Source organism: Acromyrmex echinatior, chromosome 3 (assembly GCF_024713525.1).
Source record: "Acromyrmex echinatior isolate Ae372 chromosome 3, ASM2471352v2, whole genome shotgun sequence".
NCBI lineage: Eukaryota > Metazoa > Arthropoda > Insecta > Hymenoptera > Formicidae > Acromyrmex > Acromyrmex echinatior.
Genome location: NC_141854.1, coordinates 19,546,101 through 19,561,746, shown reverse-complemented (window position 1 = coordinate 19,561,746; position 15,646 = coordinate 19,546,101). Strand labels below are relative to the sequence as shown.

Genomic DNA, 15,646 nt, shown 5'->3' with positions numbered 1-15,646 from the left:
ATTAAAAGAAGGACCGCGACAATGCGCAATAAAATTTGACAAATGTATTTTAGTCACTCGTTGTCTTAATATTTAATAAATATTCATTAAATAAATATTTAAAAAATGAACCAAGAAAAATGATCTATTAAGATATAAATATCTTCGTAAGATTGATGTTGCATATTTTTAAAAGTATTGTGTTATGAGTAAGTCATTATGATTATTCGCTTACGATCAAGTCCGCCGATGTATTTCATCGTGATCTCGCAATGTCCCCAGACGGCGGACACAATAGGATGCAATTTCCTTCCTTTAAGCCCTCTGAATGCTACTCCAAGATACTGACCATCCACTACGAACGCTAACGTACCTTCGTCCATATCAAGGACAACTGTGAAGAAAAATTGTAATAAGTTTAAGATACTCATAAAGAAATTTCTAATTTATTTTATGATTTGAAGAAATCTCTGATTAATATTGATTAACACTTTTTGATATTTCATCAAATTCTCAAAATTACACGACCGTGCAATTGCAATTATATAGGAATTATTTACCAAGAAATTTATCAGGAACAATAAACGTTTCGTCAGACTTGAGGAGGGCTGGATACGTCACGCCAGTGTTGTTTCTTGAGTCATGATAGAGTTTATTTCTACCAAGATCCCAACCCCAACTGAGCTCGTTATTCCCTACCAAACTCTGGTAGCCGACACTATGTAAAGGTGCATCCGCCGTTGCTACTCCTACGACGGCATGCGTACCTCGTTGCCTCGTGCTCCAATAAAGCTCCCATACGTGCATACCCTTGGTATACCCCACTTTCCCTCGTATGCAATCTGTACTTTGCGCGACGGGATGTCGATGAAACGTTAACTTGTCGTCCTCCTAGGAAAAATAACGAAAACAGTTTAAACTGAGAAACTCGATTTGTCAAAATTCTAATCTAAAGTACACCTTATAAACTTGAAAACACATCAATAAAGTGATAGCAAAGTAACATGGATAAAGTAAACGAATTCATATCAGATAGTATTGATCAAAGAATCATAAATTTGTTAATAGTCTAATTATAAGTTCGAATGAGTTATACGATAATAAGAGTGAAAATCATAGTCTCTCTATATTTTCGATTATTTTGTGATTATTTAAGGGAGACTAATATTTATGTAATTTTGAAACAGTTACAACAACTAGAATTATCAAGAAAGGATCCCGTACTTATGGAAAAAATTTCAGTTAAATTGATTGAAACTTTGATATTTTATACCTTATAAGATATTGATTAAAAGTCTCCATATACACGCAATTGTTAAAAATGGATAGATTTGCTGTAACACTATTTGAAAGCTGCTATTTTGTTAGATCTAATCGGAAAAGTATATTTATCTACAATATACAGTTCATTATTTTAACTGTATAAGCATTTAGACATAACCCTATATGTGTCCATATGTAATAATATCAGACATACTAATGGAAGAGCCATCAACAGAGATACACACATACCGATACATATACATATCATCGCTCACATCATCGCTCCCTATCTACGCACGCTGAGACATTAACTCCTTCTAATAAAGGATGTATGATTACATACGTATTTACAATGCTTATACAATTAAAAAAAAACTGTATTATAGATAAAGATACGATTAGATTCGAAATAATAACTTTAAAATAAAGCTACAATAAAATATGTTCATTTTTAATGACTGTGACAATGGAAGTTATTCATCAGCATAAGTTTACGCTGATTACAAAATTAATTTCAACCAATTTGACTGAATTTTTTCCATATAATTAATGCGGGATCCTTTAATGCGGGAACTAAACGTCCGATTAACAAGGATAAATTATATAGTTACAAAATTGTATATATTTTTTAAGATTTTTCAAGAGCTATCGATATTTCTAATCGTAATCAATACCTTGACAAAAATATTTAGACTACGATCATCGGCGTTCCAGCTGTGATGGACTTGTGTTTCTCGCGAGGCTGGCGGCATGTCGAGAAGCACATCGAGGCGTGGCGGCCTCGCGAAGTCCTGGGCCAGTTCGCGCGGTATCACCGATCGTGTATACGTCGTGTTGTTGCCACCGCCAACACCGACCCCGCCGCCGGCTCCGGCACCACTCTCCCGGCTCATGCTCTTCACGCCGCCTGGAAAAGAGAAATAAATTCAGTCCCAGTCGGACTCTACAATGTCTATGTTCGTTTACGCAACGAGTTTTGTACAGCCATACTTGATTTCACTTTCGATGTACAAATAAAGGCTTTGCTGCCGATAAAGTTATCTAAATGTAACCAGCATCTCGACTAAAATATGTAATGTGACCGACATGAGCCTTTTTAAGAGTGCACTAGCACGCAGCAATCACGAATTCATTATAGAACGGACAACTGTGGCTATATCTATTCTTATAACGCTTTGTGATTATTCTTTATGTATATAAAGGCAAATAGGAAACAAAATATTTCTATAGAAGTCTCTGTTTTGGGGAATCCACTTTCACAGTCGTTGAACATACGCATGATTAAAACTTTATTTTGTTCTATGAATTCCATCATTTCTGCGCAGGTCTGTGTTTATAAATACTAATCCTCAGAATGGTTTGACGATCGTATTTATCGCAGTTTTATAACTTTGTTAGTACATATAACTCCATTTTTGTAAAGTTTATCACGATGTGGAAAGATATGAAAAAGAAATACATCACACACACGCATACAATTTGATTGACTTTGAGCACTTGTGTCGCGACGCATCAATTGCAGCCAGACAAATAATAGAAAAAGATAAACGATGGTACATTCGTGCTTGATGTATATTTTGAAAATAAATTTTAGACTTCACATGAAAAAATTTTACGTTTCAATTTTTTTTAATCATTTTTTTCACTGTAAACTTTCTCTCTCTCTCTCTCTCTCTCTCTCTCTCTTCCTCTATATATATATATAGTTGAAGAATGATAAAAATATATATTCTACATATATAAAATTTCTGGCAAGAAATCGAAAGATATAGATGAGAAAAGATGTCAAAATATATCGGATATTTAGAAAAAATCTCTGCGATGCTAAAATTTATCGCAAACGATAGCAATTCCTTAGTTACAGGCGGAATAACCAGACGGTATAATTCCAATTCGAAAGCTGACACGCGGGATCTTATTTGCAGTTGACAACTATTCTTTATGTGACAGTTCATATCGTTCAAACCATTTATTGACTCATGATATCATTTAAATGTAAGCGTTTACAAGATGTCACAAAATTAGTTTCGCTTGCACTGTCGAGTAGAACTCGCAATTGATAATTGTAACCATTATCTATTTTGACATTAACAATAGCCGTTGACATTAGAATTTGCTTACGTTCGATTCTGTTTAATATGAGATGCACAGATGGTCCATTCGATAACTTTATCGATGATTTCATTACTTGATCTTTCTCAGTCATTGAAATTGCAACAGTTCTCCCTTTTAATTCTTGTGACGTTGTAATTGACTTTTTTCAAAACTCGCAATCGGACCATTTGTCTTCTGCGTGAAATGACACAATGTGTCGTGTTTCTCTCTATATTCTCACTACAAATCGAATTTCCAGTTCTTCACAAAGTGATTATCTCGAAGACAATTAATGCACAGCTTTATCCGTTTAACTTCTCGCGTTCTTTCTTCGGGCGATAGTTTCCAAAATTGTTTACATGCGTAGATCAGATGTCATCCTTGACACAGGTAACATCGTCCCGTTTGAACAGTTGTGTAATGAACTGTTGTCGAATATTTTCATTACAATCGTCGCGTTTCGATTTATTATCCTTCGTGTCTTTTACATTTAGTAACTTAAGAATACCCGCTTCAATATCTGGCATCAACGCTATGAAAAATCTATTATGACACTCGTCGTTACAACTTCTCTTTTTTCAATGTGTCTCCTTTCATCGTCATTTCGTGACCATATTCGAACGTTTCTTAATCAAATGAACAATTAATTTTCCCCATGATTTGATAGGCGATTTTATGGAATGTAGAACTTCCAAGTGTTTCTAGACGTAGTCCAAAAAATTCTGGATGACCAACCATCGACTTCCGCTGCATCTGCGGAATTATTTAAAATAAACACACAGAATTATTTAAAATAAACACTGAATATGCCGCTTGCGAATAACCCGTTTATCCTTGTATCATTTCTTCAACAATTTCCATACGATTGTATAGTTTTGATTCGAAATTTTAATTGACTCTATTATTTTTGCCGCTGACCCGGTTCATGATCCGACTAAATATTGATGTTTCTGTACATTCAACAGATCACTATCGTGTATCTGTTAAATTCTCTCTCTCTCTCTGTATCGGAGTATCTCTTCCATTCTTTAATGCTCCCATCAAATGTTGATAATTTTGTGATTGATAGTTTTACTTATGGCTCTCGTGACGCACTCACACGTACGATCACGCCTTCAGCAATCGAAACTGTTGCCCCAATATTCGTAATAAGGTACCATTAGTTTCATTAGATAGGTCTGATAATTTTTTAATTAAAGGAGCCTGCTGCTTTAGTACTCGTAATAACGCGTCGGTTCCATGTATCTCGTTGGATCGCTCCAATAATAATTACTGCATCAGTGTAGCTTCTTGCTCCAATACTTGTGCAAGCGGATTATTACCGGATCGATCCTCGCTGTCCAGCGATGATGCGCGAAACATTGGTTGAAGTTTATTAATATATAATAATGATGCTGTCAAAGTGAAGTATCGCTCGTCAAAATCTGTCTCTCGTTCTTCTTTTCCTGGTATTCCTATTCGGAGATCAGTGCCGCCAGTTGTTGCGAAATTGCTTGGAATTTATATATTGTATGCGTTGTTCAATTTTTCAAAACGTGCTTTAATTTCTTCTCGTGATGTGCTTTTTAAATCGTCAGCAATACGATTCACGAAGTTTTTCATCGATATTAATTTTGCCTCAAGATACCCTTGTTGCTTTCGTAATAGTTTTGCATTTACCTTGTGCTCCTTTAATTATTATCTTGATGAGCCTTGAAAATAGTTTGTTGTAAGGAATCACAAAAAAAACAACAAGGTATCTTTTCTTTTGATAAAATAAATTGTGATCGTCGGAAGTCGACTAAAACTGTCGTCAATATTCTATAGCCGAGTTGAATATTCCAAATGATTATATCTCTTATTAAATCAACGTACGATGTTAATTGCAATGTCTTGTCAAGAGTTTAATTGTCGCTTGTATTGTCTCTACCGATCCTCGCACATACGTCTCGCCGATCCGGCTCGAAAGACTATAGTTATGTAAAATGTTTATTGTGATAAGGGATTCGCTTAATGTATAGTTATCTCAATTTAAAATTATTAATACATAATCACTAGAGCCCGGATTATGCGCCGATTAATATATCCATTTGAATTACCGCGTTCATGATTCTCTTCAACTAGATGTGGAAATGCTTGCCGCGCGACAAAATGCGACGCAGTAACCAATGAACATGTTACAAGTAAGCTTATTGTATAGGCTACCGTGTCATATTTTGCCGTGTGATAAGTGTTTCCGCGTCCAGCGTGTAGGAAGCATAAGGGCGCGTTCACACTTTGGCAGAAAAGCAACAGCCAATTAGAATTCATGCTAGTAGAACGACTATTTGAACTTTCTCCACTGCTTATTACAGATAGTGTTGCCAATTTAAAAGCTGAATGTAGAAATTTGACTAAAAAATTACTATAGATTGTACCAATTTAAAAAAAAATTTAGTAAAAAATTGTAAAAAGATTAAGAGTCGATAGGAGAGATTATGGAGATTTCTAGTTAAAGAAATTTCTTTATGCTGAAATTACGGCTAAAATATTGAATGAATCGCGTTTTTTTTTAATTGCGATATTTATAATCAGAAAAGTGTCTATATAATCGTACAGAGCAATTTTTTAGGAAAAAAAAGTAAAAAGTAATATTATTTCTTGAAGATGTAATATCAATAATAATAAAAACCTATGCACCGTAAATAAGGAGAAAACTATTTATTCATTAAACTGTTTTTAAGAATGAAATTGCAAAATTCGATTCTTTAATAGGTTCTGTAGCTTTATAAAACATAATCCAAAACGAATTTTATGGCAAAATATTTCTTCTACATTGAAAGAAAAGATTGGCTGCTGCAGCGAATTAGATGATAAAATATGGCTTGGTATTCTTATTTGACTGCAGCAGTCAATTCTTGGTTGCATTAGTTAATCGAAATCCTATACTGACATTGCGGATAGGCTAACACAACCAAACTGCAGTAACAAAAAATTGGCTATTGCAGCCAATCTTTTTTTTCAGTATAGACAATATATGTTAGAGTGCAGATATAGCTGTACCACAAATGATGTATAAATGAGTTGGCTTGTCACTTCTGTCGATCCTTAAGGTCCGATTGTAACATACTTTGACTTTGAACGAGGCTTAAAACTCTATTTTCTTTCTTTAAAGCCAAAAGAGAGGGAGAGATAGAAAGAGTTTTAATTTGGATTTACAGTAGATTTCTAAGCCTTAAGCCATAAGAAATGAACCAATCATAGACCAATATTCATAGTTAGATTTCATATTCAAGAATGTCATAAGTATAGTCTTAAGAAGTTACGAACCAATCAGAGGACCGTTATTAGCATCTTAAAATTACTTAAATTTACATTATTTAAGATGATCTTGAAATAAGAACGGACTATGAATACTGGTCTAAGAATAAGAAACTGATATGGCATTAATTATGATTTATAAGTAGACATGTATATATGTTTAAAACTTAATAAAATTCGATTTCTATTTAAAACTGTAATTTTAATGTCATCATCCGAATTTGATTATCAATACAGATGATAACTGCAAAGAAAAAGTTGTTCGACAATATATATAAGATATTATAACATTAAAAATATGTATTTTTATTAAGACAATATTTATATAATAAAAAAATTACGAATTTAATAATGTGTTATCGAAATATTTATGTTAATAACCGCCAATTATTATTAATTAATAATGTCATTGTTCTTCAATTATCCGCGATCCCTCGAGGCTTCAATGATACTTACGAAAATTTGTTCAGGGTCGGCTGTCTTTAAGTGATGTACGATCGATGGGGTAGGTGAGGAAGGAACACTATTGTTTTTTATTGGTAATATCAACTCAATATATGAAATCTTTTAATAATAAGAAAGGCTAATTTATGATTTATTAAAATGAAAAGATAACATTGATTGCTAATTTTTATATAATTATAAATCATAATATTAATATTCTATTATTAAAAGATGCAAGTAATTTAATGTTTTATGATTGTATCGATAATTCAATGATTATATCGATAATTTGGCAACGTTGCATTCTGAAAATGAGGTTGGCATTTCTACTCGAAACTTTTTGCGCACTAATAATTGACAGTTAATAATTGATAATTAATTGAGATTAAAATATTATTTTCATATACGTGTTTTACAGTTATTTTATACGAAGATACTTCGTTATAAAGGCTAATTAATGAATTCATAACTATAATTCATAACTAATTGATAATTATTTTATACTAAAAAAATGCTTTAATTTTAATATTACGAATTATGTGATATAAATTATATGATAAAAATCATATGATAAAAGTTACGTTTTAATATTTTAAACGTTATAATTATATTAAATTAACATTATTAATACATATTTATATAATTGTATCAATATCTTAAAAAAAAAACACGTATTTTTTTTATTATAATGTTAAATAAAAATGTTAATACATAATATAAGATTAATGTTGTAATAAATAAAATAAATATTGTACTAAATTAAAAAAAATATCTTTTTATAAATCAATTTATTAATATACGGAGGATTTTTATAAATCAATTTATTAATTACGAAGAGGATTAATTATATTGAATATTGAGTGGATTATTTGTATGTTAATACATGTACATTTATATATTAGTATCATTTTTTTTATATATTTTAGTATATATTTTTAAATATATTTTACTGCATTTTTTTTGCAGTAATAATTGTTATATTAGGTGTTGGAATTAATTCGTAGCGTTTTTTAATGAAAGAATGTTATTTATTTCACATGAGCATTAAAAAATACATTAATGAAAGTACTTCCCATCACTTGTAAAACGCTACGAATTAATTCCAACACCTAATAGCTTTCTTAATTAAAAACATAACAATAAGTTATAAGCAAGAAACATATATTTAATTACACGTGTGTCATAAAATAAAATAAAATAAGCCGCAATTTAACCTAACATCGGAAATCAACAGCGTGCCAAGTTTTCCGCGTATATTTCTTTAGATGCTCAAATAAAGACATGCTTTCATCAGGTTTTTGCTTGTATACAAATAAATTACATGGTGAATAGAGTTAAAATTCTTACAAGGATGTAAAAAAAGATTTATTCTAACTATTTATATGTTTTTTATGTAGATCAAAGCACTTTAAAAATAAGTAATTATGTAATATATCGATCATTCAATGCATTTGCCATAAGACACTATGCACAAAACTCCAACTTTAACTCTTTCTTAAAAATGACACGGTCAATCGGTTTGAAATTTTAACATAGTTTCGTTTTAAATAATATTCTGTATAATTTTTAGATAGATTGAAACATTTTTCGATCGTACCTACTTAAGTAGTATCTCATCGGTGTCAGTAAACGTATATGTAAAAACAAGAAGTAATAAAAATATTATTGGGAGAAACTATATTTTAAGAAGAAATAATATCTCCAGTAAGTTGCGCCGATAGATTTGAGATATTTCAAGTAAATCAATATCTGTTAATATGAAAATTAATGGCATTGTGCAAAAGATATTGATTGAACTGAAAACTTATGTGTTTCAATGCGGACATTTCTACGATAAATCCTCATTCAAGATTCAGATATCGTTTGCGAACAATCACGGCTGGATACCTGGTAGGTATGCGACGGTAAGAATGTTTGGCAAGAACGGGGGCAACAAGAAAATAAAAGCAAGACAACGACCAAGAGAAATAATGGTGGGTCCGGCGGCGGAAGGTTCTGGAAAGGTTGACGCACGATATCCTTGGACTACCAGTTTATTTGCCTGAGCAGCTGTTCCTGTGGGATCGTAGAAGAACTACAGCAAAAATTTCATAGGGTCTGAAAAGGGATAAGGAAATAAGAAAGGCTCTTTCATGGAGGCCCCGTATGAGACTCGATCCCTCCGAAGATATCCTCCGAATATATCGGAATCTCTGTTTTCTATTCCTATACTAGACCGCATTAAATTCTTTCTCACTTTCGACAAATATCAAACATATACCTCACTTTAAGTTTTGAAAGTGCATACTTAGCTTAGTCATAGAAAACCTTTTTTCAAATATATTCTCATCGGAATTCCTTGCTTCTGTGTTTCAGTTCATGTTAAATACAATAAGATATCAGATAATAAATTTTACAATCGCAGTCGAATCATAAGGTGCACAATTCACGACCATGGCATTCCATTAGATCTTAAAATATAGACCAATCAGATGAAAGAGTCATTGAGTAAGCTCAGTAAGCGGTTGTTGTTCTGAATGCACTCATAGATTTAGCCTGAATATGGATAGAAGAAGTAAAATTAAATGTACATATGTATTAATGACACCGGTTGCTCTCATTTAAATATTCACCTTGTTAATGCGAACATACCGACGAGCTATTCGACGGTGTCGCTATTGATCGGAGCGAGATTTATTGCGCAGACGCAGCTCGAGCCAAGTATGCGAGCGTCATCTTCTTGAAATTTTTGTCGGTCATTTCTCACGAGCCTTCGAGTCGAATTCAATCTCTTTCAATAAGAAGTGAACATTTATATTCATGCCAAGTGTCACTGAGACGCAAATTAAACAATATTTGCCAATATTTGTAATTGACTTTTTGTTTTAAAATTAAAAAAAATGTTTGAAAATGGAATTGAAGAAGAAAGTTTTGAAGAAATCAAGAAATTTATTCGAAAAGAATTCAACTCGCCAGAATCTGGTAAAAAAATTATAAGTACGTAGTAAAATGAATAATCAAAGAGATTAATAATAGTGGTGATTATTTTTAGTGAGAACTGTCTGTAAGAAGAATTCGTAAATCTTTTAATGAGAATCGTCATATGTGTTAAGTAATTATCTGCAACGTAATTATTTTATGGCGGTATTGAACTTTGATGATATATAGAGTATAACTTGACGAGCAATAAGAAATTAAAAGCGAATTTAAGTGTTTCAAAATAAAAATAAGATAAGAATCTTGATCAAAAAGGGAAAGAATTTGTAATATTAGGTGTTGGAATTAATTCGTAGCGTTTTACAAGTGATGGGAAGTACTTTCATTAATGTATTTTTTAATGCTCATGTGAAATAAATAACATTCTTTCATTAAAAAACGCTACGAATTAATTCCAACACCTAATATTTTTAACGAATCTAATCATCAGTTGCATATCCAAATCTTCAGATAAAGATTCAGATTATATGGTGGTAGACAAATTTTAATAATAAAAGTATTGTTATTAAGAAAATAATTTGATATAAATTACGAAATACTAAGAAGAAAGATAATAAAAATTATTCAATAGGACCATGTATATTTTCAAATTTTCAATCATTTTTTTCAAATAAAAGTATCTATTTAATATATAATTATTATGTAAATCAAAATAATTATTAAAGCATTTACGCATAATTTCTAAATAATTTGTTGCGTTAATGCAAGTAATATTGCATCGATAAATATATAATATCGTGCGTGTAAATTATTTTTGTTAAGAGAATAATTTTATTATCGTAAATTATCTTTTGTACAAAGATAAACTATTTTCTCCTTTAAGTAATCTTGCATTAGACATTTTCATTATCACAATAAAAATGTAAATACAAGATAATTATGGGTTTAGATAGCACACGAAATATTTCGGAAGAGAAAGAGAGAAGATGATCAGGAGAAAACTTCGACCATTTTGAGGGAGCAAAGCATTCGACTAAAGGACCAGTTCCAAACTCTACCTGAGCAGGTAAAGTGAAGGGCGGTCAAGGACCTTGATCCTCGATAAATGCTTCGCAAGGTAAGTTATTCTGAAAAATATTTTAGTCGCTCCAATCCGTTTACGGATAAAATTTATACGTAACGATATGTAATAATTTGATAAACTATACTTAAATATGTCATACATACCTGAAAAAATTTTTCTAATAAATATGTTCATAGATTCAGTAAATTGATTTATTAAATATCATATGTATAAAATTTTACAAATCAAACGCATTGATTCATTAGTTAATAAGTCAGTACATTAGTCTGTCAATAACTGAATTTGTCATATTTATTAAAAAAAATTTTTTAATGGAATAAAAATGTTTTAAGGAAGAAAAGGAACATTTTAGAGTAATATATTTAATTGTATCAGTGTACGCTGCAGTGCTTAATTCGCTATCTGCTTATAAAATATTTGGTAATTATTTTGAAACATCCTATATATTTAACGATTAACGATATAGAGTTAACGATATAGATTGGATGCAAGAATAACTGCAAATTGCTGATTTGAGCGCAAAAATAGGCACGTTTGACGTTGAGTTGTAAAAATTATTAAATGCGCCTTTTTTCAGTGCGTCCAGCAATTCGCACGATATATCCACGTTTTTAATTTGTATCGCTAAGTCGATAATCAGATGTGAGGTCGATAATTTTCTTGTAGGGTAAAAAATTGGTTCAACAGCTATGACACCCTGTATATATATATATATATTTACAAAGATTTAATTGAAGATTTATTAATTTTTTAGTTTTCCTTTTAACCTTATTTATTTATTTTTTTTTTTAGGGTGACAAATTTAATCTGTGCTGCATGATGGATGATTAGAGCTGTAATATAGGTATTCGCATCCGCCATTTTTAGTCCCTTCCCCACTCTTTGTTCTCTCTTCAATCTTCTTAATTTAGCGGCAGAGTGGAGGGAGAGGGAGAGAGAAAGAGAGGGAGGGGGAGAGAGAGAGAGAGAGAGAGAAAGAGAGCAAGGGATTGAGAAAAGGAGCAAGAGATTGAGAAAAGAACTAAAAATGGCGGATGTGAATACTCATATTATAGTGCCTTAGTTTATGTTCTGCGGCTAACCTGAAATCTTTTGGCCCATGTTCATGCCCCGGTGGTGGGAGCGATGGTGTGGGTGATGCCGGTGGTGATGTGGGTGGTGACGGTGTTCCGTGCACTGCTTGCCGGCAGGCAGTTTGTGCCTGTGGTGTCTGGTGCCGCAGGTGGTGGTGGTGGTGGTAGTCGTGGTAGTCGTGGTGGTGAGGTGATGATGATGGTGATGGTGGTGGTGGTGATGGCCGGTAGTCGGTGGTGCAGGAGGCACCACGCCACCTATTCCTCCCCCGCCGCCGCCGCCTCCTCCACCTCCTCCTCCTCCTCCTCCTCCGCCGGCGCTGCCGCCGCCGCCGCCGCCGCCCCTACCGGGGCTACCACCGCCCCCGCCGCCGCCGCGGCCGCCTGCAGTACCTGAACCGCCTCCGGTACCGCCAGTCGCCCCGTTTTCGCGGCTAACGCCCACGTTCACGCAACGAATTGATTTGTATCTGCAATGCGAGAACAGAACGAGGGCACGTTAATTCGTGTGCATTCTGAGGGAGAAGAGAGAGAGAGGGGGGGGGAGAGGGTGTGAAAGAGATAAAGGGGGACAGAGCCACAGAGGTTGATACGTGAGTCGGGATCGATATGCGAGGAAGGGGGAAAGTGATTTCGGCCGGGGGGTGATTTTCACGGTCGGCGAATCTGCAAGAGCGATGTGTTAAATACTTATGAGAACGCATCGTCAGAGATATGTAATGTTTCGTTCGATCGTAAATTAATTAACATCGTCCGTTTACAAAAATTTAAAGAAAATATATAATAGGTCATTTTTGATTTTTTAATTTCAGAAAGCTATGTCAAATTGTTTGAAATAATATAAGAGAAAGTGAAATATCTGTTAGATATAACCGATAAATTATATTCGTATAGAATATAATTTCATTTGTGTATATGACAGAGCAATGAGATCGTTGCAGATGAAAGCACATCACTGTCCGCGTATTATAGGAAGATTATGTTAGTTTTGGCAAGAAAATCCAAGTCTATCATTATGTTCGCGTCTGATTTTTCTTTGTTCTACTTCGGACGAACCCTTAGGGGTTTGATGCGGAAAGCTGCACTGAATTTTCGCACGGGAAATCATGTCGACGAGAGCGTGCCTCTAGATTCAAGTAATTTGAGGTACGCGCTTCGTCTGCGGGTACAGAAAAAAACATGTCCAAGCGAATCTCGATTAATCACGTTTTCCTATTTGCGAGGGTTTTGCAGAACGGATTGCCACGGCGTATGTATAGTATATAAACGTGGAACGAATCGCGGAAACCGATTAATTCTTCCTAGCGGATGAAGTACACGCAAAGTAGCATTTTCATCACGAGCCTGCAATTTCCGTACTATTCCCGTATCTTTCAGGATAGCTAGTTTGTATCGAATTTTTCAGATGCTTAAAAACAAAATAACAATGTAAAAATGAAAAATTAATTATTTAAATTTTTCAATCCGTAATTATTTTAAAAAGCAATAATTTAATATTTTTTCATTATGTTATTAAAATACAGAAAAATTCGAGAATTTTATATTATAGATATATGTATATATAGAAAATTTAACGATTTTAAATACACTGAATGATGTAAATAAATCGAATTAAAGAAAAGGGAAAGAGAAATGCTGCGCTAAAATCGCGTAAAGCCGAGTTACTTCTACTTTAATATCTTCTTGATATTCATTAAAATTTATGTCATTAAGATTATGCATAATATTAATCGAAAAAAATCTCTGAACAAGATTACATACTGCGAATGACTGCATTTAACTGATGATAAATATTACTATTTAATCGCATTATGTTGACGAATGCGTTATAATCAAGATTTTTTGAAATTTATTTCTCTGCAACATTTTCAGCATTAAGAAAAATGTATGCAAAGATTAAAGTATACATGACTAAGAGCAGTTATGCAAATGACTGATTTATTTAGTTCAAGAGCAGCATAAGTAGAACAGCATAAGTAGAATTTTTAAATGCAACAATATTAAATCAATCGTGGTATCGTAGTTTATTCACGTAAATCGAGATGCAATTTACATTTTATGATTTTCAAGCTTACTTTATTATACTATATTATTATAGGGAAATGTTACGTCACTTACAAGGTTAACAACTTTAAGTATAAATTCCTTTGCGTTCTCCGATCATTCAAGAATGTTACTATTACCAATTTCTCTATGAAATTAACGCGATCTGTAGGTATAATCATTACCTCAGAATGTGACAGGATGTGATTAACGTAGAAATGAAGGTTCACGAACGCGTAGAAATATCCGGATAAGACAATGACTTTCTTGATAGAAATATAGCATGATATGCCAGAGCAGACAAGGTTAACGTGATGATAATTCTTACATACTTGGTGAAAAGAAGAAAAGCGCGAAGAACAAATGAAAAATAGTAATAGGACTTGAAAGCAATAATAGGTAACTCTTCGTGCGAGTACCAGACGATATAATAAATATAATTTGACCAGAAATTCTGTTCTAAATAAAAAAGAATGTAACATTTTTCTAGAGAGAATCGCACCTTAATATTTTTCTAGAGACTCAAACGAAAATACATATAATACGTTTCGTAACTTCATAAACTTATTTTCCTGTTAACATTTGATTACATCTTTATTCTATTTTTATGTTAGAAAATGCACAAAGAAATATCTACAATCATAATAAATTTTTGTATTAGCGGTTCAAAATTCTAATTGGCGGTACAATTAGAAATGAGAAATAATCCAATTCGATCTTTTCTCAAGCCTGTGACATAACGTAACGTATGTTAATCGTAACTCGATCGTTCATCGTATCCGTTCGTCGTCGTGCTGGTTTCCGGTCGTGGACACCGGACATTGGCATCCTGAATCCGGTCGATTCGGTTTCACTCGCGATAATCAGTGCCAGGAAAAAGGAGTCTCCTGTGGAAATTCATGAAAAATATCCCTTGCACCGATAGAAAAATCGGGATTACTAATCGCGATGAGTGAGCGAAAGTCGCGAGTATCGAGTTATTCTGATATTCATTATTATAGTGAAAAGGGAAGCAAAATGCTAAGACAACTCTCCGAGATTAAATTTGCGCGTGTTAATCATCTCTTGGATCTGACAGTATAGACATAGTACAAATAAGAAAGTAGATAATAATTATATCAACAATTATTGTGATATATTCTGGATAGTTTGATGGAACTTTCCGTTGGCTAATTGTTGTTTGTTAATAAGTCTAGTGGATAGCCCTGTATATTCGCCATAAACTCGTCGCGCTTCGTTGATACTCGTTTGTTCATCAGACTTTCAGCACAAAGTTTGAAGTAAATTAGACTTGCATCTTGTCTAGAAGAAGAGCTCACGCGAAATGTCGCGAAAGCAAGTGGCGATCTCGGGTATAAACATCTAACTTTTCTAACTCGCGTTCTGATTTGATGAAAACAATATAATTTGCACAACAATTAGGTATATATTAGTATATATTAGTTTCAAAAAGAAAATCCTACAAATAACG

General features: G+C 33.1%; 1 protein-coding gene across 6 annotated transcripts in view; it reads right to left on the bottom strand.

Moving 5' to 3' along the window:
- Nucleotides 1-15,646, bottom strand: part of LOC105148847 (protein gustavus) — a 272,603-nt gene that overhangs the window by 4,988 nt on the left and 251,969 nt on the right. For 4 of the 6 annotated variants that reach the window (XM_011060923.2, XM_087404856.1, XM_087404855.1 and 1 more), the window contains 3 exons: nucleotides 1,917-2,149; nucleotides 540-870; nucleotides 215-373 (listed from right to left, as the gene is read on the bottom strand). In XM_011060923.2, the coding sequence (XP_011059225.1) occupies nucleotides 215-373; nucleotides 540-870; nucleotides 1,917-2,149 (723 nt within the window). Of the gene's footprint in view, nucleotides 1-214; nucleotides 374-539; nucleotides 871-1,916; nucleotides 2,150-12,141; nucleotides 12,603-15,646 lie in introns of all 6 variants that reach the window. The other 2 variants (XM_087404852.1, XM_087404853.1) reach the window with 1 other exon arrangement.